Here is a 27,158-nt window from a genome sequence, read left to right as displayed (position 1 = left end):
AAAAAAATGCCGCTTACAAGGTTAAAAAAATTATTTAAAAAAAAAAAAAAAAAAAAAAAAACTGTTTAATTCTTAAAAATATAGTACACTTTGTGTAATCCTAATGTTTTGTTAAAAAAAAAAACTATTTTTGCTATTTTTACATTGCCAAGTTTTTGGCAAAGAAAAAAGATATAAAAAAAAAAAAAAAAAAAAATCACAATTTAGCCTGTCACCAAATGGGTGCTACATTTTCAAATGAACTACAATTTGTGAATTATAAAAGAAAAAAAAAAAAAAAAAAAAAAAAAAAAAAAAAAAAACCCACTTTTTTCTTAGCTGTGTTCATATTTTTTTTTCGATTTTTTTTTTTTTTTTTTTTCCACCATAACTATTATTATTTTTTAATATATTTATTTATTTTTTTTTTTTAAAATCCCCTTCCCCTCCATATCTTCAATCGTTAAAAAAGTGCATTTCTCCAAAGACAATTAAAAAAAATCCTGTTGTTATAATCCCTGTTAAACTAGTTTTTCGCATGTTCAAAGGAATAATTTAGGGATAACGGTTTAGCCTAATTTTCCTAACAAATGCAGTGAACACATGCACAGTGGAAGTTGGGGTGAATGACAAATCACCTGAACGGCAATAAATTACATGACTTGTACAGGTAAAAAAAAAAAAAAAAAATTTACAGTTAATCTATCAAATATTTTTTTTTTTTTTTTTTTTTTTTGCTTTTTTTTGTTTTATTTTGAAAAATGATGCACCAAGAATTGGTGGGAGGAAAAAAAGATTAGGGTAGTACGGGGCTATTTATACAATATACATTAAAATTATGAATACACAAAAAATGTACGAATAAAGTAACAAAAGCAATTTTCTTAGATTTCTTATTTACAACGTAATATGCGTTAGAGAGAGGGGAAGAAGGTGTGTTTTCTCATATGTGAAAAAACCTTTATTTATATCTCACACACGGAAAGGTATATAATATATATATATCTCCACTTTCATTTATTCATAGCCACATGCCTTTTTGTACATATATAAAAAAAGTTCCTTCCCATATTCCAAATTTATTTATTTATTTATTTTTTTTTTTTTTTTTTTTTTTTTTTCTTTTTTTTACCATTGCTATAGTATTAAGAGGTTTTCTGATTTATACTTAAAAGAAAAATGCAGAAAATTCATGAACATATATCTCCTCTCCTATAGCCATGAAACATTTTTCATTTTTGAAAAAATGGACATAAACACACACCACATAAATAGAGATTAAAAAAAAAAAAAAATTCCTATCCTTTAATGTTAAACAGATCGTTGAGGGATTCCTTCTGATGGATACGTCTAATAGCGTCTGCAACCAGCACAGAAACACTCAATTTGGTAATTTTTTTACAATTCTCAATATTTTTGTTCGATTTAACCGTATCTGTAACTACAACTTCTTGAAGGGGTGAATTTTCTATTCGATCAATTGCTGGGCCTGAGAAGAGTCCATGAGTAGCAAAGGCAAACACTCTTCTGGCACCATGTTTTTTCAATTGTTTTGCAGCTTCACATAGTGTACCTGATGTGTCTATCATATCATCAACTATGATAACATCTGAATCGTATACATTTCCAACTAAATCCATTTTTTCAATTTCGTTAGGTTTTGTTCTTTGTTTTATTAACATAGCAATACCACAGTCACTTATGCCTCTATGATTTAGACCATCTTGAAATTTCCTGGCACGATAGACTCCCCCTGCATCTGGAGATACAATGACAGGTTTATAGAGATCCTTTTTTGTGAAATAATCTAATCCTATTAATTGTGCTTCTAAATTATCTACTGGTACTCTAGGTCCAAAAAAACCTTGAATCTGTCCTGAATGTAAATCGATAGCAACAACTCTATCTACTCCCATTGCTTCTATCATTCGTGCTACATCTGCTGCTGATATAGGAACCCTAGAACTTAGTTTTCTATCTTGTCTTGCATAACCATAATATGGAATAACAGCAGTGATTTTCTTAGCAGAGGCTCTTCGACAAGTAGAAATCATTAATAATAATTCAATTAAATTTTCATTCACTGGAGGGCATGTTGGTTGTATAATATAAACATCCTTCCCTCTTATACTTTCCAGAAATTGCATTGATACTTCACCATCTGCAAATCGCTTTAAATTTACTCTTCCTAAACTGGTACCTAAATGGTCAGCTATATTTTTGCTTAACAACGGATTCGATGAACCACTAAATAAAATTGCATTTTCCATTTTTTCAATTGGTCTTTTTTCTTCTGATCTCCACAAAGGGTGCCGAAATCCTTTTTTGTTATTATCACATAATACACTATCATTATTGTCTAATAAAATGGCATTCTTAATTTTACTATATTTTGATAGAATATTTATTGCATCCCTTCTTACGTCCCTACAATGAGATCTAATCTCTTGTCTCCTTTCTTCATCTTTGAATATATAGTAACACACGAAACTACTGCTTAGCAATACTGGTAGTACCCGTTCATAATTTCCTTGTCCTGTAAAATTGTTTTTCTTATACCACTTTGACATGCATCCTTTTGGAAAAAAAAAATTCATTTTACTTTCTAGGGGTGGGCAACAAGATGGTGAGCAGATAAAATTATTAAAAAAATGAGAAGAAATCAGGAAATTGTAAAATTGTGTAAAAGTTGTAAGAACTGTAAAAATCGTGGAAAAAAAAATTAAATTCAGCGAGGCTGTTCTACTGGATTTGCTATGTACTAAATGAACACTTCTACAGGTGGCAGAAAAAAAAAAAAAAAAAAAAAAAAAAAAAAAAGCAGTAGTAATTGCGCACCTCTGGAAAAAAAGAAAAAAAAAAAAAAAAGGACACAGTTTCTTGAATGATCACAGTGTCGTTGTGTCGTGGCATGAGAAAAAGAAGCTACGTAAAAATAATGTGTGAAATTTTGCGATATGTACTAGAACGGTTAAATGTGAAATGCATTGTATGGGTAGTACCCGAACTGAGCCAATAAAGGGGAAAAAAAAAAAAAAAAATAAAAGGAAAGGAAAAAAATAAAGTATGGGATAATAGTCCTAGGTAAACAAAACAACCGCAGTAAATGAAACATCCGTACCAACCTCAGCAAGCGTAACGAACTTCTTAAGCAGGAGCGTGCATCACAAATTTTTCGTGCGATTCATACGCTCCTACTCTTAGGGCATGAATATAAAATCCCTTGTTCGAAGAAAAAAATTAAAAAAATTAAAAAAAAATAAAGTAAAATAAAACAAAATAAAATGAAATACCCACGTTTTAAAAAAGGGGGCACAAGTCATAAAATAGGAAAAGAAAGAGAAACCTTATTATGGGCTTCATTGTGGCGTTATTATGGCGTTATTATGGCGTTATTATTGCGTTATTGTGGCGTTATTATGGCGTTATTGTGGCGTTATTGTGGCGTTATTATGGCGTTATTGTGGCGTTATTATGGCGTTATTGTGGCGTTATTATGGCGTTATTGTGGCGTTATTTATTTAATTTTTTTTTTTTTTTTCCTATATATATTGTGTGCATATATATTCTAGAAAATTCTCCCACCCTTTCTCAGAAGTTGCACATAGAAGCAATGTAATATAACCTCCCGCTCACCAATATAAAATTGCGTGCAAGAGTGAGGTGACTAATTTAGAAATTAAGTAGGTGTAATCAAAAGAACAATCGTGGGGAATAATCGCATTTATCAGCAAATCTCATATGTAGGTACGTATAAAGCGCTAAGATAGTTGTATACACAAATGTACACATAAATGTATACGCATAGAGAATATACATTTTCAACACTGTTATGAATATTTTTAGTCCATTTTGAAACAAATTGTATGAATTGAGATTCGCCCTTTTTCTCACGTCAATCCACCCCCACCCCCATCTACCACTCTCGAAAAAATTTTAAACCATGCGTATGAAAAAAAAAGGCGTACAAATTTAAAACATCTTGTGGGGAGGAGGAGTGCATTTTTTTAAGGCGGTAAAAAACTAACAAAAGGGGAAAAGGATTCTAAAAAAAAAAAAAAAAAAAAAAAAAAAAACAATCTCTTAAGTTCAGCAACGAATGGTGAAAATTTTTAAAATGTGATATGTATAAACATAAAATGAATTATTAAATAAAAGGAATGAAGCCATAACCATTTTTTTGTACATTCACGTTGGGTTATGCTTAAGTATATTCAATGTATGCATACATTTATATGTATACTTATGGTATAAAAACGAATATGTAGAAATACGCAATATTCAATGTTAGGGTACAGTTGTTGGGCAAAATTCACACAACCTTGATCCCTGTACAGTAGAAAAAAAAAAAAAAAAAAAAAAAAAAAAACTATATTTTCGCTTGTTCATCACAGAGAAACAAAATTGACCATCTAGGAATATACGTTTTGTATCAATTTTTATAAATGCGAAGATTTAATTTAACTCCCAAATTTCCAAAATTTTTCCAGTGACATGTGCAAAAAGTGAAGTAGAACCATTACACTGATATATTCCGGTTTCGTATTTATGTGTATACACAGAATGGTAAAAATATTATGAACAGGTCATATATTTTTTTTTTTTTTTTTCTTATTTTTCCATTTTGTCCAAATCGCTAGTTTGACTTTAAAAAAAAAAAAATGTAGAAAAATGATGAATGTTTTTTTAACCAAGATTTTTTTTTTTTTTTTACGCAAATTTATCTCTTTCTACATTTCAGTAGAATATTATATGTCTATCAAAGAGTTGCACATATTAAGTTCACATTGCGATTACCACAAAGATTGCGTGTGTGTGTGTGTGTCAATTTTTTGAGATATAAATGGACTTGTTCTAAATTAATCTTTATCACATTTGTTTTTAGTTCATACGGAAAATGTAAAAATATCATATGGTTATTCCCTTACGTTGGGTAATTTAATTAAAGGGAGTGAGTGTTTTTTTTTTTTTTTTTTTTTTTTTTTTTTTGTCATTTTGGCATAAAAGACTATTTTCGGTTTCAGGGAAATGTAGAAAAAAGGTAAATATTTTCTTAATCGAGGATATGTAAACATCTGTGTGTGAATTTCTCTCTTTTTTTTTTTTTTTTTTTTTTTTTTTTTACAAATATTTCTGAAACTACATTAAAAACGTTCCTCCCTGTGCACTTCACCCTTTTAATTAAAAAATAGGCGAACATGTAACACTGATGTGATTTTTCCAAGGTGTGCAAGCATATAATGGAGTGATAAAATAACAGGACATGGGTAATAATAAAGGCGCTAATGGTCGCAGTGGTCGAAGTAACAGTCATAGTAGGAGTGAAAAAAAAAAAAAAAAAAAAAAAAAAAATGAAGGTAAACTCACGAGTGAAACGCACTAGTTAGGCTTAGCCTCATCTTCTATGACAGCCTCGTGTTTGTAATTCTCAAACAAGTAGCTAATATGTTTTAGGGAATCGTCAAAGAGTTCTTTTTCTTGGGTATTCAGATCAAGTTCAATAATCTTCTCAATGCCCTTACCTCCAATGACACATGGGACACCAGCAAACACTCCCTTGTGTCCATATTGACCATTCAATGGTACAGAACATACCAGAACTCTCTTCAAGTCCTTCAAATAAGCTTCAATGATTTCTACAATAGCCAAAGATGGTGCAAAACAAACTGATCCTTCAGGTAGTAATTCTAACAACTCTAAACCTGTGTTCTTGGTTTTTTCAACAATTTGATTAATTTCCTTTTCTGTAATAGCCCCCTTCTTGGTAAAATCGTGTAATGGAATTCCGTTCACGCAACAGTATCGTGGCAATGGAACCATCTTATCTCCATGCGCACCTATGACGAACCCTTGGACATCTCCTGGGTTTACCTGCAGTGTGAGAAATAAAATAAAAAATAGAAAAAAATAAAATAAGAAAAATAGGAAAAATAGAAAAAATAGAAAAAATAAAAAAAATAGCAAAAAATAAAATAAGAAAAAATAAGAAAAAATAAGAAAAAATAAGAAAAAATAAGAAAAAATAAGAAAAAATAAGAAAAAATAAGAAAAAATAAGAAAAAATAAGAAAAAATAAGAAAAAATAATAAGAATGCCACAATTTATTCATGTTGGAGATATACAAGTGTGATACTATGTGTGATAGATGCCTATTTTAGAAAATCATGCACAAGGAGAAAAATCATAGTAAATGTGATCAATTTATTATATATGTATATATCTCCCTCTCTGGATGTATATAATATTCTCCTTTGATTTTTTTTTTTTTTTTTTTTTTTTTTTTTTTTTTGTGTCTGCTTTTTTTTCCATGATGAAAATAACATACTCTAAGTTTTTCGGCTAAGTTGTGTCTCAATCTTGCACTGTGTAAAACCCCTGCCATTCCACATATTTTATGAGATGGAATATTTGCATGTTCCTGTAAAACTTTAGCCATACAATCAACAGGGTTCGTAGTAACTACAACAAAAGCTTGTGGACAATGCTTTTTAATTGATTTTGATATTTCCTTTAAAAGTTTGACGTTAGAAGTGTAAACCTGTTTTTCTATATCTTCTTCATCAAATTCTGCAAACTCCCGTTCGGACACTTCAATTGTAACCACCACAACTAGCGAATCTTTAATATCTGTTATTTCGTTGGTTCCAAGAATGTTGATTCTTGATCTATTCAATGGTCTTGTGTGTAGAATGTCCAGGGCTCTTCCCTTGGGCAGGTCTGCAGGGTGCGGGCACCGTCCGGGTACGTGAAGGCGAGAAAAATAAAATCGAATAAAATCGAATAAAATCGAATATGTGTACAGGTGTACATTCATGAATACATCCGTATATACACACACATTCGCATGCATCACTTTTTCCATTTTAATATATATGCCACGCAGAGAGTACATAAATGGTAGTGGCAGCAGTGGCATCATCGGCTGACGTTGAAACTTTGGCAAGAGACGCAAAGTGCAAATTACCTTTTCGAAAATCGTGCAAAACCACATCACCCAAGTTTTTCTCACAAATCATATGTGCCAAAGTACAACCTATATCTCCTGCACCAAGAACACTAATTTTGGGATGCTTAACTGATGTCATTTTCGATACGTGATGGATACTTAAGGGTTGGAATTTGCCAAGGTTCTCTCGAGGTCTAATATATATATATATATATATATATATGCGTGTAGACGTGGGAGAGACACAGATTATGTGTTCATTAATGTGTTTTTTTTTTTTTTTTTTTTTTTTTGCCCTTTTGGTTTGCTAGGTGATACTGCGAGGAAGGTAGAGAAGATGTGGTATTATATAGTAATGTATGTTACATACATATGAGAAGTAAAAAAATATTGTAATGTTAAATATATCTATGAACATCCACAAGGTGATTCATGCATAATATGGAAAAATAAAACACGCTCGAATACGTGACTTTGGGTTGGGGGAGGATGATGATGATGAGGGTAATATATCTTAGGATAGTAACATGCAAAGAGAAGAATTACCTTTTTTTTAGAATTGAAGAACAATTATATATTTTGTGAAATTTTCGAAAGAGATATCTGATAATGTCATAGGAGAATTACAAATGCAAATGATGAAAAGTTCATGATTGTAAACATATACACATGTGTAGATATGTAGATAACATACATCACGTTGTGTTATTCCTGATTTATTACTTCTTTTTTGTGCTCCTATATGTATTTCTTTTGTTTGTTTGTTTGTGTGTGTGTGTGTGTGTGTATGTATGTATGTATGTGACATTTTTCTTTTATTTTCACATTTACCTACCCTTCACAGTGGTGGGATGAGTGGAATTTTAATTTTCAGAATCGATACAGCGTGTAATGGAAAAGTGGGACACGCAGGAAATTAAAAAAAAAAAAAAAAAAAACATATATACATATGTACACATATATAAACAGAGAGCTAAGAAAATGCGTGAGTGGCAATAAAAAATGCACACATAAATGTGAGAAAAATATGTAGAAAAATATGTAGAAGAATATGTGGGAAAAAATGTGGGAAAAAACGTGGGAAAAAATGTGGGAAATAAATGCAAATGTGGAAAATTGTGAATCGAAATAAAAATTAAAGGAACAAGCGAAACGCAGAGGCAAATGTGATCTTCGAAAGTGGAACCAATGAACCCGTGAAATTCGTTTTGGTAGAAAAAGCTACATGAAGTTAGCGTTACCTTGAGCAGGTACATGTGCTTATCAAACATGAGTATTCACAGATATTTATTTGCGTACACATATATAATTTACACTAGTGTATCCCTTGCGTGTGTCTGAAATAAGGCACGCGAAGGAACTAATTACATTAATTTGGGCAATGTAGAAGACACTGCTTTTGTTATTATTACTTTATTTTTTTATTATTTATTATTATAATTTTATTTTATTATTATTTTATTATTATTTATCATTATTATTGTTATTTTATTTTATTTTATTTATTTATTTTTTTTCACGGTATCTAACAGCTAGTTCGTTCATGTGCATCAGAAATGGCTACATTTTAATGTCAATGTATCTCTAAGGATAAGCTAAAGTATACTTACAAATAACTTAGTGTGTTTCTACATTAGATTCACATGGATATGTAAATTATTATTGATATTTGGATAATTTTTTTTTTTTTTTCTTTTTCGACGCAAGCCTTTTTTTTTTTTTTTTTTTTTTATGTGCACCTTTTTTTGCAATACCTCAGCAGGGGTTAAAAAAAAAAAAAAAAAAAAAAAAAAAAAAAAAGAGATATTATAATTCCGTGTACGATTCAACGATGTGCTGATGCGATTGGATAGTTTATAACCATTGGTTTAAGACACCACTAGCTTAAAACTTCATCAGCTTAAGACCTCATCAGCTCAAGATTTCACTGGCTTAGTAGGCATGTTAGCTGTGGGATTGATGACACGGGTAAATGTGATTAGAGTCCCTCTTGCAGGAATAATGTGTATGCATACGGGTGGGTGCATGATCATAGTGTGATTTTTCTCATCATGTGCACACGAATGTGTGTGCATTTTATGAGCCTCTAGATTGTGCAGAGTCATAAAATGAAAAATAGGATTTCGGAGAGACATAATTGGTGACTTGCACTTTTGCTGCTTCGCGGTTAAGAAGCTGCAGTATTTCGCAACTTCTTCTGCTTCTTCTGTTCCTACTTCTTCTGCTTCTTCTGCTTCTTCTGTTCCTACTTCTTCTGCTTCTACTTCTTCTGCTTCTACTTCTTCTGCTTCTTCTACTTGTGCTTCTTTTTTTTTAGGCTCATGTTCAGGTTTCGCCCTCTCAACTGCCGCTACACTCGTTTCCACAGTTTGTTGGAAGTGCCAAATTGACAGAACAAAATTTTTTCTCCGTTTTGAACAATAAAGCACAAAAGAAATAAAAATTCACAAAGTTGAGAAAGGTTGGAAATTTTCGAATTCACAGGGTAGATAAGGGCAGTGGTGTGAATACCCTCTAGCTATTTTTTTTTTTTTTTTTTTTTTTTTTTGCAACATCTACTGTTTCCAGTGAGGACACATTCTGTTTATGTAGTTCCTACCTGTATAACACCACACGAACGGACAAAGGGCAGATGAGAAACGGGTTGTCACAAGGAATGGATGAGAAGAAGGAGGATTGTTTGCACAATGGAATAGGAAAAAAATGTGGTGGAGATGAAGCGGTTGAAGATGAAGCACTTGAAGATGAAGCAGTTGAAGATGAAGCAGTTGAAGATGAAGAGGTTCAAGATGAAGAGGTTGAAGATGAGGCAGCTGAGCAGAGAGCGATTGAAGAGGACCTGTGGAGTAACACACAAGACGAAGGGAGTGGTGAAAAGAAAACACTTCGCACAAAAATAAGAGAACTTGAAAGTGCAATAAAAGGAAAGATTGTGAAACTTCAAAAGGAGTTGAAGGAATCGAAGGAGAATGAAAAAATTCATGAATTCGACTTTGCTGATATTTTAAACGAATTTAAGGATGAAATTACAAAAAGAATTAATGAAGTTAGTCAAATCATTGAAAAGAAAATAGAAGAACAGAATCTTAAACACACCAAGTTGTTTAATATGCTTATTTCTCTAAAAAATGAAAATTCTAAAATTAACAAATCCTTAACTATATTGAATGATAAAATTCATGTCATCCAAGGGGAAATTGGTGATTAGGAATCGTAGACGAATGCAATTCATATGATTTTAACATCAAAATTTTGCAGAGTTGTTAAAATAGATTCAGTAAAAATAATTACTTGGTTATATCACCAAGATATAAATATGAACATTCATACTGTATAAGTGAAAAGGAAGCATTGATATGTACACCCCACACTGGATGAGTTCAAATCGAGGAGTGACGTCATGTGCATATTTTTAAAGGTAGAAGTAGTTAAGCCAAGTGGTTCATTTTTTTTTTTTTTTTTTTTTTTTTTTTATCTTCCTTCTACAAGCTCTGCTATGTAAATTGGTACGATTTGAAGTGGTATAAAATGGTTTATATTTTCACCTACTCATGCCCCCACACCTGTGCATATGTTCATATTTGTATTTTTTTTTTTCCACTTTTTTTTTTTATGTGATGAACAGTGTGTCCAATTGGCATGTGTGTCCCTACACTTGGGATTCCGTCCCTACATATGTGCTCATTTTGTCTTCTTAAATTTTCTCTCCATTCCTTTATGATTTACTCAAAAACATGGGAAGTTAAACTTGTAACACAAAAAATAGAACAGCTTCACGCCGCGTGAGAAAACTTGGGCAAACTATCATTTCATTTTCTAAATTAAACATTTTTAACAAATTTTTGAAAAAAAATAAGAATGATGGATATTCTCACACACACTGAATTTTTCGTTCCTTCTGCGTGTGTGAATGCAGCTGCAGGGGAAATTGGGAGGAACTAAAAGGGTGAAAACACACAGGGGAGTACTGAAGTGTATATATATATATATATATATATATGTACATATGTAGATATGTACATGTGCCCAGGCACAGTTGGGTGTTTTTTTTCTTCTGTGCATAATTCCTATGTACAGGGACACGTGCACCCAATTTTCAATCATGCAGTTGGTGCACGACCTCAAAGTCTGAACATGAGAGGATGTTGTGTACCTGTGTTATAATACCGGGGTGCATGCGAACAGATCATCAGACAGACTTGATAACATGCACACGTGTCAGTAAACATGCCACTCTATTATGAACACCATTATGATAAGAAAAAGGGCCTGCCAGAAAAAAAGATACCGTTCGGGACAATTCCTAAGAACTAATTCAAATTTTCCTCACTCATCTTTTCCTACTGCTAAGCAATTTTCCAATTTTTTTATTTTTTGTATTTACAACCTTTTTAATTAACAAAAAAAAAAAAAAAAAAATGTTCTTTCGTTAAACATGTTCCCATTTTAGTACACCTGCGCGGGGTTACGTGTAGTTGAATTTTTATCTTACTCTATTATATTTTGCTCTATTTTGTTTTACTTTATTTTTCTCTACTTTATTTTTCTCTACTTTATTTTACTTTATTCTATTTTGCTCACTTTATTTTTCTCTACTTTATTTTACTTTATTCTATTTTGCTCACTTTATTTTTCTCTACTTTATTTTACTTTATTCTATTTTGCTCACTTTATTTTTCTCTATTTTATTTCATTTTTTGCGTGTGTGTGGTTGCACCTGTTGTGTGTTTCTCTCTGGAATTCCGTTCGAGGTTGAGAACAGGAAATTAAAAAAAAAAAGGAGTTTGCAAATTTGTGCAAGGGAAAATTATTACCAGTTGGCAAATGCAGCTCCTGGTTTGAATGTGAGGGGAGAGAGTACAGGTCAGAGTTCGTATGCAGAGGAAAGTAGTGACCCCGCCCAGTTCCCTTTTTCGCAGCGGCGCGCATACGTGTATATATATATATATATATGCAAGTGTGTATATTCCATGAGTTATTCATTATTCGTTATGCCTGCACGTGTGCATGTGTTTTTTTTTTTTTTTTTTTTTTTTTTTCCTCCACCCCACTCCTTTCCTTTGTAAAATAAGAACAAACCTCCAATGCATGGTGTTCTCATTTTAGTTTACACTCGCTTGTTGTGCTCCCATTTCTGTGTGCTGAAAAGTTGTCAGTAACACTGGACCTGTTGAAGTGTATGTACGTGTTAATAAAAATAAAATAAAATAAAATAATAATAATAATAATAATAAAATAATAAAAAAAATGGCTAGCTCACCCACTGAACACCATCTTGTAAGGAACACAAATTTGTCAAAGTCTCCTCAAATGAAACGACATGAAGGATGTGTCAATTCAGGTGAGGAACACAGTACCAAATTGGGGACATTGGGAACAGATGGAAATACCACGAGATGGGACAAGGGAAAAAATTGCACATTTAATAATGCTAATAAACATTCCTTAACAAATTGCATATCGTATGAGGAGGAAAAGAAAAAAAATAACAAAAGGGTAATTTCTCCCACCCTCTCAACAAGTAAAATATGCATGAGCAAATTAAAAAGTCTAAAAAAGCCCCCAACAAATTTGCAAAAAAATAAAGGAGAAAAATCCTTAAAACTTACAACATTTGCATCCAAGTACAGAATGACTAAGACATGTAAACTCAAAGGTGATAATCAAAAGAAGAGGATGTATCATCATATCCAAAGAGGCAGTAGCAGTTGCAGTTGCAGTTGCAGTGAACGATCGAATGTGCTTAAAAATAAACAGAAGGACAGGTGTAACATTTCTTGCAAACTAGGAGTTTCAAATATAATGAGTAATACCAGAGGGGATGCTTCACTTCTTCTTAGTGCACAACCAAAAGGTGACGTTTCTCCACCTTTAAAGAAAATGCACCACATGACTAAAATAAAAAAAAAAAAAAAAAAAAAAAATGAACAATTGTTATTAAAAAAGAAGACATTAAGTGAGTTCTTAAAAGAAATGAACGTGAAATGCATAAAAGAAAGTAACTACTCCAATGGGTGCTACAGAGAAGTAGAAGTACAGGTAGACTCAAAAAGGAGCAATCTAATAGATGTCATAGATGAATCGATAGCGTGGAATGAGCCAAGTAGTGGTGAAAGGATGAATCATATCCAAAATTTTAATGAAGCTTATAGTTTTCTTCCTAATACATACAACCATCAGAACGGTGATGAAAATCAACAGGGGGATTTTCACTCAACTGGTTTGGTAAACCATTCCAAGTTCGAGTATTCAGATGATGATATCATTCAAGATGAAAAGAAAATACAGTGCATCAATAAGTTTATCGAATCTGGTGAAGATGTACCCAATCAATATGTTGAAATGGCTCTTACATATAACAGTTGTAATGATCTAACTGCTGATTCTCTGAAATATGGAAAAATTGTATATAATAACGAATTAGAGATTGATGAGAAGCATAACAATACATATCCTTTTGGTGAAGGTTCAAATGATGAACGTCATTTGAAAAAGATTGTTATGAAAGAAAATGTGGATGCAACAAACTATGACTTAAAACAAAATGATAAAAATGAACATGTCTCAAATGATTACATAACGTATAAGCAGTATGTTTTTAAAACAGAATCTAACAGTAGAAGTAGAATCGACCAGGAATGTATTAACAGTGGAGCAGAGAACCTTGATACACCTGGATTCACACAACTAAGCAATATCATAACGGTAAGAGATTCCAATGGTACTGAGGAGGAAAGTATGAGTGGCAAACTAATTTTCAGTAATGATCAATCGAATGGAAATATGTGTATAATACACCTGAACAGGGAAGAAGGGATGCATACCCACTTGGTGGGAAGTAATTCTATACACAAAAATGATGTGGTGGTGGAGGTGGATGAAGTGAATGAAGTAGATGAAGTGGATGAAGTGAATAAAGTGAATGAAGTAGATGAAGTGGATGAAGTGGATAAAGTGAATGAAGTAGATGAAGTGAATGAAATGAATGAGGCTGTGGAAGGGCATGCAACGGAGGGAGAAGAAAATAATAATGCATATATAATGAACCCCAATGATGACAAAACTTGCTGTAAGAACTCTGACGAAATAGAAGAAATTCACTCTGACCTATCCGATTCCTTTATTATAAGACGTTTGCCAGATATACCAAAGGATGCAAGTGTTATCTGCAGCAGCAGGGATGATATATGTACCTTAGACCAAAGACACGCATGTCCTTCTGCTTCAAATTGTGTATCCAAGAGTAAGGATGAAGATAGAATCACAGAAAATTACCACACGTCTTCCTCTAAATCGTTTCTAAATAAGAAAGGGGAAGGAATGTCAATTTTTTTTGGAAATCAAAGAGTCAGAAGAAGAGAAGAAAAGATCATCCATCAAAATGAGGAAGATGGGGATGCTGCTTCATCTCACGGTTCATTGGGAAGACACGACAACAAATATGATATGATTAATTTGAGAAAGGGTGAATATTTACCTTCCCCTTCCTCAAAAAAGAACAAAGTTTATGGTGACAATGTCTGTGGTGATCAAGTCTGTGGTGACCAAGCTTGTGATTACCAACCGTGTAGTGACAGCAATAATAACGGCAGTTGTGCTCTCCCTCCATCCAATAGTATCAAGGGAGAGAAAAAAAAAAAAAAATGTGGTAAAGATCCACACACATATTTATATGATGATATCCTTTTCAGTAACTCTTTGCTTAGCCAAAGAAGTGACACGTCCATAATACACATAGACAGTTTAGAGGATCTAACGGGTTCATGTGTTCATGCGAATATGCTGAAAAATATGAATAATATTCAAAATATTCCTTGTGATAATAGGAATCACACAAAGTACACAATAAACGATGCTGCTGATGCAAAGGATGACATAGATGTGAGAAGCGATACATGCAATGAATCGTTGAGAAATTCTCATGCCATGGGGATTTTCTCATGTAAGTTATTCATAAAAGGTGATGATACAGACCTCAAGAGAGTTTGTGAAAACAAACGTGATAATCGAAATGACTCCGGTGAAAGTAATCTCATTGGAGATGATATGCCATTTGGTTTTGTCACCATGTCTTCTTGTCCTCATGGAGACGAATCAAATGAAAAATCTAACGCATGGAGAAGGAGTGCTCAAAGGGGTAGCTGTGCTGAAGATTCATTCCCAGTTTCAGATTTTGTGCATGCAGATGATAGTGACCTTGTCGATCCTATAAATGACCAGGTTGGAGATGTCTGCTCAAGTGTGTCTAAACGGAAGGAGAGCAAGAATGGACCCCTTGATGACTCCACGAACAATTTGATAAGGGATCAGCAGAATGATGAGAGTAGGATAACACATTTGTCTCGTTCCTCCTTGGAAAAGGAAGATATGAAAATTGTAACATGTGCAAAAGGAACTCTTATAAAGAACGAAGAGAATATTTCCTTGGGGAAGAATGATACTAATCGAAAATTATATCTACATGATTATTTACCTGAACATGTTCATGTGAAAAGGAAGAAGAGTAGTTCCTTTTTTTCAGATAATAATACTCAAAATAAAAAAGTAGATAAATTTTCCGTATTTAGAAGCTATAGTATTCATAATGTAAAGGATTTCAAACGAAATTTTCCAAAAAAGTGTGATAACATTGTACCCATATCCAACAATGAAATGAATCATAATAAAAAGAAGACATCTAACATTTTCCAAAAAATTAAAAATATTAACACATATAAACAGATTGCTAAAGAAGGGGAGGAAATGAAAAACAGCGATCTGTACCATAATCATGCTTCTAACACCACGGGTTATAAGCAATTGTCTTTGCATAATTTACCTACGACACAGCCTGTGGCAGCTGTTGTTTCCCTTACCATTACCCAGAATGAGAATGGTGAAAAGAAAAAGAAGAAAATTTTTAAAAGTAAACTGCTCGAAGGATTGAAAAGGTTAATTGGGAGAAACGATGTTAATCGAAATCAAGAATATAACGAGAGAGGAGTAGGAGTAGAAACGAATATTGTGGAATGTGTGCAAGATGAAGACAACAAGAAAAGTTTGGAAAATGTCGATAATGAGGAGAGAGAAGAAGAAGAAGAAGAAGAAGAAGAGGAAGAAGAAGGAAAAAAAAAAAAAAACAATCATAGGGACAATAAATGCAATAGTGATCGAAATGTAGAACCTCCCAAAGAATCAGTGCATCGAATGAGGGTATACAGTTATCACGAAGAGGTGATAGCAAGCGAACAAATTTATAGAAGTAGAAGAAGTGCCTCCGTGAATAAAATAGAAGCATGGAAAGGAAGGGGAACTCTGATATTCGATCATAATGGAGGGAGCTCGGTTACTCAGAATGTGAAAACAATTAACGAAAAAAATTGTGATATGGTGAGGTACAAATCGGTTGATAGTGCACTTCTACTTGATAATGCACTTCTACTTGATAATGCACTTCTACCTGATAAGGCACTTCTACCTGATAAGGCACTTCTACCTGATAAGGCACTTCTACTTGATGATGCACTTCTACCTGATAAGGCACTTCTAGTTGATAATGTAATGCCTTTACATGAGTGGAAAGAAGAATTCAGAAATGAGAAATTTTTTAAAATGAAGCCTCCCTCCCCCGAGTGCAAACCGAATGCGTGCGAACGGAAGGAAATTATCACCAATGACATGAAGCAAATGTTGAAAAATTATAAATACACTAACGAAAATATGAATGCCATTAATTCTACTTCTAGCAAAAATGACAATTCAACTCTAGGTGATGAATTTAATGGTGATAATAATGAGATATCTTTAGAAAGGTTCGTGGGTGATGATTCGACATTTGAAAAGATGGTGCATATCAGCAGGTGCAGTAAGGCGTTCCGTGATTTTAAAGAACACACAGGAAATTTAGTTATGGATAGACAAGATGAGGACAGTCACTTTGAATTTATTCAATCGAAAATGAGTGCTGCTATGGAAAACTCAAATTTTTGTGGCAGTGATGATGAGCTTTTCTTACGAAGAGACGAAGAAGCGGAAAAAAAAAAAAAAAAAAAAAAAAAAAAACATTACCCACAGGGGGGAGAAGCGGTAGAAGTGGAAGAAGTGGGAGAAGTGGGAGAAGTGGAAGAAGCAGAAGGAGCGATAGAAGCAGAAGGAGCGGTAGAAGCAGAAGAAGTGGAAGAAGCAGAAGGAGCGATAGAAGCAGAAGGAGCGGTAGAAGCAGAAGAAGAGGAAAAAGCAGACGAAGCGGACGACGTGGGTGACATCACGTACGTTAGCGATAATATGAAAAATTGTAAATGGATTTATGATCCTGTGCAATATAGAGAAGAATCCATGGAAGCGTTACCGGAGGTATCAGAGGAACAGAATAAAAATTGTCACATGCAGGGAGAAGGGAGCGAAAGTTTTCTATTTCACAAAATGGAGGAACACAAATCGGATGAAGCGAGTGTACAAACGAGGTTAGCTAAGGAAGACGCTTTTTTGGCTTTAGAAAACGATGCCCTAAGTGGGATCAATGCCAAGTTGGCTAGCGAAAATGAGGCATTAAGTGGGATCAATGCCAAGTTGGCTAGCGAAAATGAGGCATTAAGTGGGATCAATGCCAAGTTGGCTAGCGAAAATGAGGCATTAAGTGGGATCAACTCGAAGTTGTCTAGTGAAAATGAATCCTTAAGCGGAATTAACTCCAAGTTGGTCGAAGAAAAAGAAGCGTTAAGTGGGATAAACTCGAAGTTGGCTCAAGAAAAAGAAGCGTTAAGCCGAATCAACAGCGAGTTGGCTAGCGAAAATGAATCTCTAAGCCGAATAAACACCAAGGTGGCTAGCGAAAATGAATCTCTAAGCCGAATCAACACCAAGCTGGCTAGCGAAAACGATATGATGAAAAATGAGAATGACAAATATCACAGAAAAAATGAGCACCTCATGGAGGAACTTGATCGACTTCAAATCGAAGTGGAAGGGATGAAAACGAAAAATGAGAAATCGGAGATGCAGAAGGAGAAAATCAGAAAGGATTGTGAAAAACTTGAAAGAGATAAAGAAATCTTAAAATCAGAAAAAATGAACAACATACTGAAGATTAATGATTTAGAAGAGCAAATAAGTAAGCAAAACAAATCTGTCAAAGAATTAACAGCAGATCTAGAAAAAAAAAATGAAGAAATATTATTACATAAGGAAGAAATAAGCAAAATGAAAAATAATCTAGATAAATTGAAAGAAGAAATGAAACAATCTCATTACAAAATTGGCATTTACACACAAAATGAAAAGAAAAATGGAACAACTCTGACAACATGTGAAGAAGATATACACATGTCTAGAGACGAGACAAAAGATTTGGAATGTGAAAGTGAACATTACATCCTAGAGGAACACAACAATAAGGAACAAAGAAAATTCATTGAAGAAAAGAAAGAAAAAGAAAAACCGAATGATTCAATTGACCAGTGTAAAAGCGAAACAAACAATAGATACGTAAACACTTTTAAAGTAATAAAAAATTATATTTTTGTAAAAAAAGGTGATAAAAAGAGAGAAGGAGGGAACCTATCATCTTTTGTTAATTATGAAAACGTGAGCAATGAGATAGACATGTTGGATAAGGATACGCTGAAAGAAAAGTTCAAAAATATAGTAATGGAGTATATCCAATTGCAACTACGACTAGATGAATATGAGAAGTGTAATATGAAATCATGCGATAGAAATAAGGAACTAAGCATATTGGAGAATCTATCAAAAAATGAACAAGAAGATGTGGAAGACGTGGAAGATGTGAATATACAAGGAGACAAAAAAAAAAATGACATGAATAATAAACAGAAAGATATATGGAAAAAAGAGAAACATTCAGAAATTCCGTTATTGTTCATAGATAATGCGTTAAGTGAAAATGTTACATCTTCGAATGAAACGAATGAGGAAAACAATGATCTAGAGAAATACAAAATCTTGTGTATTCAACTTGAAAAGGCGAACAAAGATTTGCATCAAAAAATGAAAGGAATTTCGAAACTGTTAATGGCTCATTCGGAAAATGAAAATGATTCCATTTATAAAAAAATTTTAGAGAAAACTTCAGAAATTATTAAAAGTGTTGATATGATAAATAAAAAGATATGTGATTTGAAATGCAAGAGAAATAATAATGAAGATGTCAGTGAATATTCTGATTGTTTGATTTACTTGAATTCTATTTCGATTGACATTTTGTTTATCAACACGAATATTTCTCTCATAGATGAAATTGTCAGGGGAGGACGGAACTACGTGGACATGCACGCCATCGGAGTGGTTCCCTCTAGTTCGTCTTCATTTGAGAGGGGAGAGGGGCAATGGGGTGACACGCTCCATGGTAAGTTGGGTGGTAAGTTGGATTGCAAGTTGGATAGTAAGTTGGATTGCAAGTTGGATAGTAAGTTGGATTGCAAGTTGGATGGTAAGTTGGGTGGTAAGTTGGATTGTAAGTTGGATGGTACGCTAGAGGACACTGATGATAACATGGGGAAAGACCTGCACACGACAACTGATCAAAGAGAAGAAAACTTCGACAGAGAACTAGACAGGGAAAAGATTAAAAATGTAAGAAGTAATCGGGTTAGAACTGTTCAGAAGGAAAGTAATGTTCAAGGAATTGAATTCAAATTTGAAAATTTGGATTCTGAGACGCATCCATCTGGGTCTGAAAAAAGAGAAGATGCAGATTTTCTGACATTTTTTGAAATTTGCTTCTCCAGCGATTTGTTTCTAATTATGTGCTATGTTTGCAAGGGGATTAACGAAATAAATACATATGTAAGAAGGGGAGAAGAGCATAACTACAAAAGGGCTATGTGCAATTTGGCTAGCTGCATAAACGAAATGTCAAGTTTGAGTGACACGAATGGAGGGAATGGCAATTATAGCAATCCCGACAATTATAGCAGTCATGCCAATTATTCGAAGTATCAGAATTATTCGAATTATTCGAGGTGTCCGAATTATGACCATGGCAACGATGATAACAGTAGCTGTAACAGTAGAAGTAGCAGGAAGGAGAAGAACAGCCCCTTCCTTGAAAATGCTACTGAACTGTTCGTCTTGTTAAGAAACCACCTGAACAAGATAATGGACCTGCTTCAGGATGAAAGGAAAAATAACATTTACAAAGTGATGCGTGAAATATATTGCATGAAAGATATAGTTCGATTTGTTTTGTTCACCTTTCTAAAATTTCACCAAGTGAATTGTGCTTTTTCAGAAATGGACAAAAGGTACCATGGTCCCATTGAAGATCCTATTGAAGTTCCCATTGAAGATCCCATTTCTCTGACAAACTTGTCACCGTGTGTTAGTAAAATATTCACAGATGGGGGAAGTCCCTCTAAGGGTTTTCCAAAAATGGGTTCAAACAGCCAACGTGAAAAGGATTCTCCTTACAGAAGTGGTGCCAAGTTAGGAAGCAGTGCCAAGTTAGGAAGCAGTGCCAAGTTAGGAAGCAGTGCCAAGTTGGGAAGCAGTGCCAAGTTGGGGAGTGGTGTAAAACTGAGTAGCAACGGATTCAGTAAGATGGTCCGAATGAATAACAACACATGTGAAAAAATTTCGAAGTATGACTTGGGAAAGGTTGCAAAGAGAATGGTAGAACATAACTATAACGCACACATAATTCCCTGTCTAATTGCAAACTATGCAGATGGTATAATTCTTGAGAAAAACCACGATAAGAAGGAAAGGAATAGCGAATTCGTCATTGAGATGAATAATTATTCAACAAATCTTTTTAAAAAAATTTGTGAAAATATGAAATGGAATAATTTAATTATTAGCAGTGATTCTTTTATAAACTATTTTAATGATGATCATTATAATTATGATGGTGATGGTGACATGATGAAAACAAAATTAAGTAAGAATTTTTTTTTAAGAAAAAAAAACAGGATAAATGTGGACATCGTTTATGAATATCTCGGTGCACTATTCAGGCGAAATGGTAGCAATAATGGACGTAACTCATTTTTCAGTGAATATTTTAAAATTTTACGTTCCTCATTTTTGCAATATCCATTGAATTCTGGACATTTAAGCGGAGACACTTTACAACCCTCTACCAATTTTCAATTTGCAGATGCAGCACTGGAGAGGACAAATTGCAGTCTCAGCAGTACCATCAATGGTGGTCTTTTCAAAAGTGCATCTTTCACAGGTAATGGCACAAATATGGCTCAACGGAAAATGGACATGAAGAGTGCCATAGGTGAGACAGCTGCAAAAGTTGAAAAAGTTGCAAAATTTTCCAAAATTGAAACAATATCTAAAGGTGATGAATCCTCCTCTAACAGGAGGAAGGGCAGCAGCTGGAATGACAACTTGGTGAAAATGAACGATTGGGAAGAATATCCCTTGATACGTCTTGACAATACATGTATAAGTGCTTTGTTTCATATGTGGCATAAAATGGAAATTTTTTTTTTCTCAAAATTAAACAATAGCTGTGAAGACGGTTCAGCAGAAGGAAACAACAGATTCGGGACATCTGACAAAGAATTGTGTTTAGCAGATTCGAGGGGAGAAATTCCACACAGATTCAGAACCCGTTTGTTTGCAAAAAGGGAAAATGTAGTATCCCCTTCTCAGCTAGGAAGCCATGACACTTCATCTATTAGTGTGAACAAATTAGAATTGTGCAAAGGGGAAGAGAGACAAACGGGGGTAACAGAAAGGGGAGCAAAATTAACAGGAGAAGCTTCCTCAACGCATGAGGAACCAGAGGGAGAAGATCTCCCTACAATGGATAGATATCTGAAGAATATGATACTTGACATATTCGAATCGAGTGATGAATCCAAGCCGATTGGGATAAATAACTTCATTTGGTTATTCAAAAAACTGAACATATATGTACATGATGACAATGTTGTACATTCCATGTGGTGTATAATGACTGGGATGAAAGATGTTCAAAGTGCGTTACAAAAAAGTATTCCCCTTTCTACTTTCATTAAAAAGGCTCATTCAACGAACCCATCTTTTATTTTTTATGAACACTGCAAAACGAGAGTAAAATTGCGACAAGTAAAACATAATGTAAAATTGCTAAAAAGATACAATAAGAAATTACTCCTCTTGGTTACTAACAACATTTCCCTTCCATCCCAAGACGAGGGAATGGGCATACCTCCGTTAGCAATCTGATGTATTACTTGGCTAGAGCATATTTCGGTTGTAGCATGTTTTGACATGTGACACAAGTCATGTGATAGGGGATTGAGTGCATATGCTTACATATGCAGCGTGACGTATGATTAAGTGTCCTGCATGAGAACCCTCTCCCGTGTACTAGTAAAACCTACGTGCCACATGCCTGATTTTTTGTTGAAATTCTTTTTTCATGTATTTGTTCAGGATGATCCACCTTTCGACCCGTGCATCACCATGCTTGTCTCATATGTATGAAAAAGAAAAATATTTTTCAAGCACTCAGCATTACCAATTTGTGTTTCAATCATTTCGTTTATCTTGTCTCGATTTATTTTGCCTTCCTTCTCTTGATTTATTTTGCCTTCCTTCTCTTGATTTATTTTGCCTTCCTTCTCTTGATTTATTTTGCCTTCCTTCTCTTGATTTATTTTTCCTTACTTCATTTTATTAGTTTTTCCGTCCCCAAGTATACCCTTTTTTGAGTTGGCCAAAAAGCCTGGCTATGTTCATCCCCCTTTTTCTTTACGACACTGCATTAAAATGATTTGATTCAACACAAATGTCGTAAGGATTTTTTTGGTCATGTGCACGGACAAGGGTACAATGAGGGAAAGTCATGAAAAAGTACAATTTTTAATTTTTTTTTTTTTTTTTTTTTTTTTTTTTTTAATTTTAATAACGCTCATCAAGTTACAATACTCGTTTCGATCCTTTGAACAGAAATTTTATTGTCACTGGAGAAACCGCAACTGCAACGTGAGAAGTAGTGTCAAACGCAACTGCAACGTGAGAAGTAGTGTCAAACGCAACTGCAACGTGAGAAGTAGTGACAAACGCAACTGCAACGTGAGAAGTAGAAGCAAACGAACGACATGCATACAAACCCTGCATGTGGTGTGTGAGTTGAAATGCAAATTTTAGCAAAACGCAGTTCTTTGTTCCCACTCCCGTTTCTCATCTCCGGTTGGGGTAAGATCTAATTCACATGACACATCAGCAAGCATGCATACACACACTTCATTCTGTGCAGCTTCATTTTAAAAGAAAACTGGGTGGGGTAGGGGTACAATGGGAGAGGAAAAATTGTAAAGAGATGACTCGACCCTACACACACAAAAACACGCAAACGTAAATACACCCCTTAAAAAGTAACATAAAGTCTAACACAATTTTTCCAATTTTTCGATTTCTCATGTTGAGAAAGAGAGTGAAAGAAAATTTTCTCAATGTAAAAAAAAAAAAAGGATGAAGCAGAAAAATTAACCAATCCCATTCCCCCACGGGAACGAAAAAAAAAAAAAAAAAAAAAAAAAAAAAGAATGACAACGGGAGTGATAACCAGAATGACTAGAATTGCTTACAAAATGCCGCTGTCCATAGGGGGAAAAAAATTTAAAAATTGGCATAACCATTCTACCATTTGTAACTGTCGTTATTATGGTAATTGTTGCAATTCTTTTGCCCTATCCCGAGGAAAAAAAAACCATTTTTCCACCTGCACAAGGTCAGGTAATTTAAAGGCAAGTTGTGCGCCCTCACGTGAGGTGAACAATAATGGGAAAGCTTCAAAGCATAGAATGACCCCCTTTTTGGATGAATATGAAATGAAAATAATACATAATAAAAGAATTACCTTTTCTAGTGAGTTTAAAAATAGAATAAACGTTTTTCTGAAACCTTTAGAAGAAGATGTAGTAACATGTGATGAGGTCGAAGAAGTTCCAACTGTGCATACTGTCGAAAAAGACCAAGTAGTGATTATGGGCAAAAATATAGACAATTCAGAGGTGCAGATAAACACTGAGATGTGTTCTAAAATAGGAGATAGGTACATAAATAAAGAATCTGAGAAAAAAAGTGAAAAAATCGAAAAGGAAAAGACATTTCTAGAAAGAGTGAATCGAAAAAAAGGTGAAGGTTCAACAAAAAATCACAAAATCAAATTTCTTCCATTAGAAAGATACATAGCACTAACAAAAAATAAACACAAATATGTGTACGATTTTGAAATAAAAAACATAGGAGAGTTAGGAAAGTATGAAGCAGGTGAAATTGTAAACATTTACTTTTATAACAAAGAAGAATTAGGAATTGGTATTTTAAATCGAAAGAGTAATATAGTACTTAGAATAATAGACACAGATATGAAAAAAACAATTAATGATCATTTTTTCCTTTGCAAATTGTATGAAAGTATAAAAAGAAGATTTCAATATTTATATAAAAATATCAGTATATATAATTTTATGCACTCTTTAAAATTTTCAAATGGAGTTAACTTGTATTGTAAAGTTGTTAATTCTACAAATGATGATTTGCCGGGCTTATCTGTGTACATAATAGGAAAAAATATATTCATAAGATATGACAATTTGGGAATACAAAAATTTAGGTATCTCATTGAAAATGAACTAGATACAATCTTCTCACCCAAAAATATTTTTTGTAAAAAAATTGTGAGTAAAAAAGAAAAACGGGCACAACAAGGAAAAGAATATATATTTGAACCCATTAAGGGAGAAGATTTAGAATTGTCTTATAGTGAAAATGGACTTACTTTTTACAATAATATATCTGACATATCATACGACATTTTTCACATAGAAAATAAACAAGATAGACTATTTTTACGATCCATTTGTCATTCATACAACATATTAAATGTTAATGGAAATGTGGGAGAATACATAATTAGCTGTACATCCATTCCAGATGCAACGAACACATCTCCCCATTCGGAGGAAATTCCCAATGTTTCTATCATCCTGTCCAAATGTGCCAAAAATGTGAATTATATAGACAAAAACATTTCACGCAATACCTGTGGACAGGTAATGTGTCTCTACAGGGAAGGTACGTCTCGCTCGCTCTCCATCTCGCCTTTGTCCACTTTTCCTCCGTTTCCTCTGTTTCTTCTGTTTTTTTTTTTTTTTTTTTTTTTGTACCTCACTGTGTAGCTGCTTTTCTGTGCAACTTCTTTTTCTAATTTCAAGCTTCTGCCCCAACACAAACTCACATAAAGATATCCTTCCTTCCCTCCCTCTCGTAGACATCCTGGATGAACTAAACAACATGCACCTCAACAACTTAAGGTGATAATTCCAACCAAAAAAATTACACCAGAGGAAATGTGATTAGGAGAGAGCCCCTCAGGGGTGCCCTATTGATAAACACCTTCCCATCACTCATTTCCCATCACCCCACCTTCACAGATTTGGGCTCATCATATACAACATATGTAGCAACATCGTTTATAGAACCAATTCCTACACGAGTATGTATGGGAAGAGACACACGGCTTCCTTCAAGGGCATACACAAATATTTGTTTTTCCTCTCTTACCTTTTGCAAAAAAACGGTAAAATTCTAGTGCATATTTTCCATAGTACAAATTAGGACGAACCAAGACCAAATCGATTTTTCCATATCATGGGCAAAAAAACGCTATGTGATTTTCTCTTTTTTTTTTTTTTTTTTTCCACACACACACACACACATACTCATACACCCTTTTACAGGTTTACTATTCCTCACGGTACAACTCTCAGCACAGGATTACGACAAATTTTTGAATATTGTCAAGTGTGTCTTTGAACGCAAGAAGAGGAATCTGTCTATAATATATGAAAATTCCTGCAGTTTGGAAGATAAGTAAGTTTGCTTTTTCTTTGGTTTGGATATAGATGAAATATTCACGTAAAAAAAAAACACACACACACATACTTTTTTTTTTTTTTTTTTTTTTTTCTTTAAAACTGTGTGTTTTATTTCCTCTCTCTCATCCCTTCCTATGCAGCATACTTTGCAATGACTCGAATACATGTTACTTGAGATCTGTGTGTTTCAGACTTGGACATTCCTAATCCTTATATCCATTTTCTACATTAGTCCCTGTATAACAATATAGGGAAGAATGTGTATACACATATACATGCACATATGTATGGTGTGCATATATGTGTATATTTTTGTTGGATGAATATGGTGGCACTTTTCTTTTTTTTTTTTTTTTTCTCAATATAGTTATTCATTCCTCTGTTCATTCGTGTAATTTTTTCTTCTCCTTTTTTCTTCTCCGTTTTTCTTCTTCTCCTTTTTTTTTTTTTTTTAATGTACTACGTGAATAAGGTGAAGACACAAACGAACTACAAATATTCACACCCAAAAAAAAAAAAAAAATTAAGAAAGTTGGAAAAAAAAGAAAAAAAAAAATTATGCAGAATAGGAAACAAGTAGAGCGTCGGGAAGAGCGTGATATAAAACACAAAGAGAAAAACTTAAGATGAAAATGAAAACCCAGATTAAGCATAAGCAGAAAATTCAGGAACCCTTTTTTCTTTTTTTTCCTGTTAAAGTGTCAAATATGTCTTTATTGCTAATTTTGTTTCGCTAATTCTGTTTTGTTAATTTTGTTTCCCCAATTTGGTTTCCACAATTTTGTGTTCCTCCCGCCCACCAACTTAGATTATTTATCCTAAAAAAAAAAAAAAAAAACATTACAAGTTAAAGCACATTAACAATATACTGTAAAGTAATGATGCACACAGAACGAATACTGTGTAAAATTTACCATCACATCAACATAATGTGTTAAGAACAAATGTGGAATTCTATTTTACTTCTTCCATGTAAGACCACCCGTTTGATATTGTTTCTTTGTCGTATGCTTTTCATCAGCAAGGAATAACTTTGTTTGTCATACGGATACAACAAATTGTAGCACAAGGAAGTAGGCTGGGTTGACATAATTGCCTCTGCTAAATGGAAGGAAAAAAAAAAAAAAGAAAAAGTAAATAAGCTACTATTACGAGGCAACCTGTTTTTTTTTTTTTTTTTTTGTCATTATTTTTTTTTTTCTATTTTGTCATTGTTTCTTCTTTTCCATTTCTTTTTCTTCTCTGTAATTTCTTTTTCATTTTTGCCATTGTTTCTTCTTTTCCATTTCTTTTTCTTCTCTGTAATTTCTTTTTCATTTTTGCCATTGTTTCTTCTTTGCCATTTCTTTTTCTTTCTTATATTTTACAAAATTTCGGATTTATCATAATAAATTATCACTTCTCCTCCA

The 27,158-nt window shown here is 33.4% G+C and overlaps 5 protein-coding genes across 5 annotated transcripts; 3 read left to right on the top strand and 2 right to left on the bottom strand.

Moving 5' to 3' along the window:
- Nucleotides 1–1,277: 1,277 nt before the first annotated feature.
- On the bottom strand, nucleotides 1,278–2,576 carry PGO_123100 (phosphoribosylpyrophosphate synthetase; the record flags this gene model as incomplete). Its single annotated transcript, XM_028689100.1, has 1 exon — nucleotides 1,278–2,576. The coding sequence occupies one exon, from the start codon at nucleotides 2,574–2,576 to the stop codon at nucleotides 1,278–1,280; it is 1,299 nt and encodes a 432-aa protein (XP_028544901.1).
- A 2,782-nt stretch (nucleotides 2,577–5,358) lies between these two features.
- Nucleotides 5,359–7,064, bottom strand: PGO_123090 (lactate/malate dehydrogenase; the record flags this gene model as incomplete). The annotated part of the gene is made up of 3 exons (XM_028689099.1): nucleotides 5,359–5,850; nucleotides 6,305–6,696; nucleotides 6,944–7,064. The coding sequence occupies 3 exons, from the start codon at nucleotides 7,062–7,064 to the stop codon at nucleotides 5,359–5,361; spliced, it is 1,005 nt and encodes a 334-aa protein (XP_028544900.1).
- A 2,493-nt stretch (nucleotides 7,065–9,557) lies between these two features.
- PGO_123080 (hypothetical protein) lies at nucleotides 9,558–10,133 on the top strand (the record flags this gene model as incomplete). The annotated part of the gene is made up of 1 exon (XM_028689098.1): nucleotides 9,558–10,133. The coding sequence occupies one exon, from the start codon at nucleotides 9,558–9,560 to the stop codon at nucleotides 10,131–10,133; it is 576 nt and encodes a 191-aa protein (XP_028544899.1).
- Nucleotides 10,134–12,172: 2,039 nt separating this feature from the next.
- PGO_123070 (hypothetical protein, conserved) lies at nucleotides 12,173–22,087 on the top strand (the record flags this gene model as incomplete). The annotated part of the gene is made up of 1 exon (XM_028689097.1): nucleotides 12,173–22,087. The coding sequence occupies one exon, from the start codon at nucleotides 12,173–12,175 to the stop codon at nucleotides 22,085–22,087; it is 9,915 nt and encodes a 3,304-aa protein (XP_028544898.1).
- A 1,349-nt stretch (nucleotides 22,088–23,436) lies between these two features.
- On the top strand, nucleotides 23,437–25,956 carry PGO_123060 (hypothetical protein, conserved; the record flags this gene model as incomplete). Its single annotated transcript, XM_028689096.1, has 5 exons — nucleotides 23,437–24,946; nucleotides 25,143–25,185; nucleotides 25,306–25,451; nucleotides 25,612–25,744; nucleotides 25,890–25,956. 5 exons carry the CDS (start codon nucleotides 23,437–23,439, stop codon nucleotides 25,954–25,956), a joined length of 1,899 nt encoding a protein of 632 aa, XP_028544897.1.
- Between the last annotated feature and the right edge of the window lie 1,202 nt (nucleotides 25,957–27,158).

Source organism: Plasmodium gonderi (genome assembly GCF_002157705.1).
Source record: "Plasmodium gonderi DNA, contig: Chr12, whole genome shotgun sequence".
In the NCBI taxonomy this organism is placed as follows: Eukaryota; Apicomplexa; class Aconoidasida; order Haemosporida; family Plasmodiidae; genus Plasmodium; species Plasmodium gonderi.
This window is presented reverse-complemented; position numbering and strand designations above follow the sequence as displayed.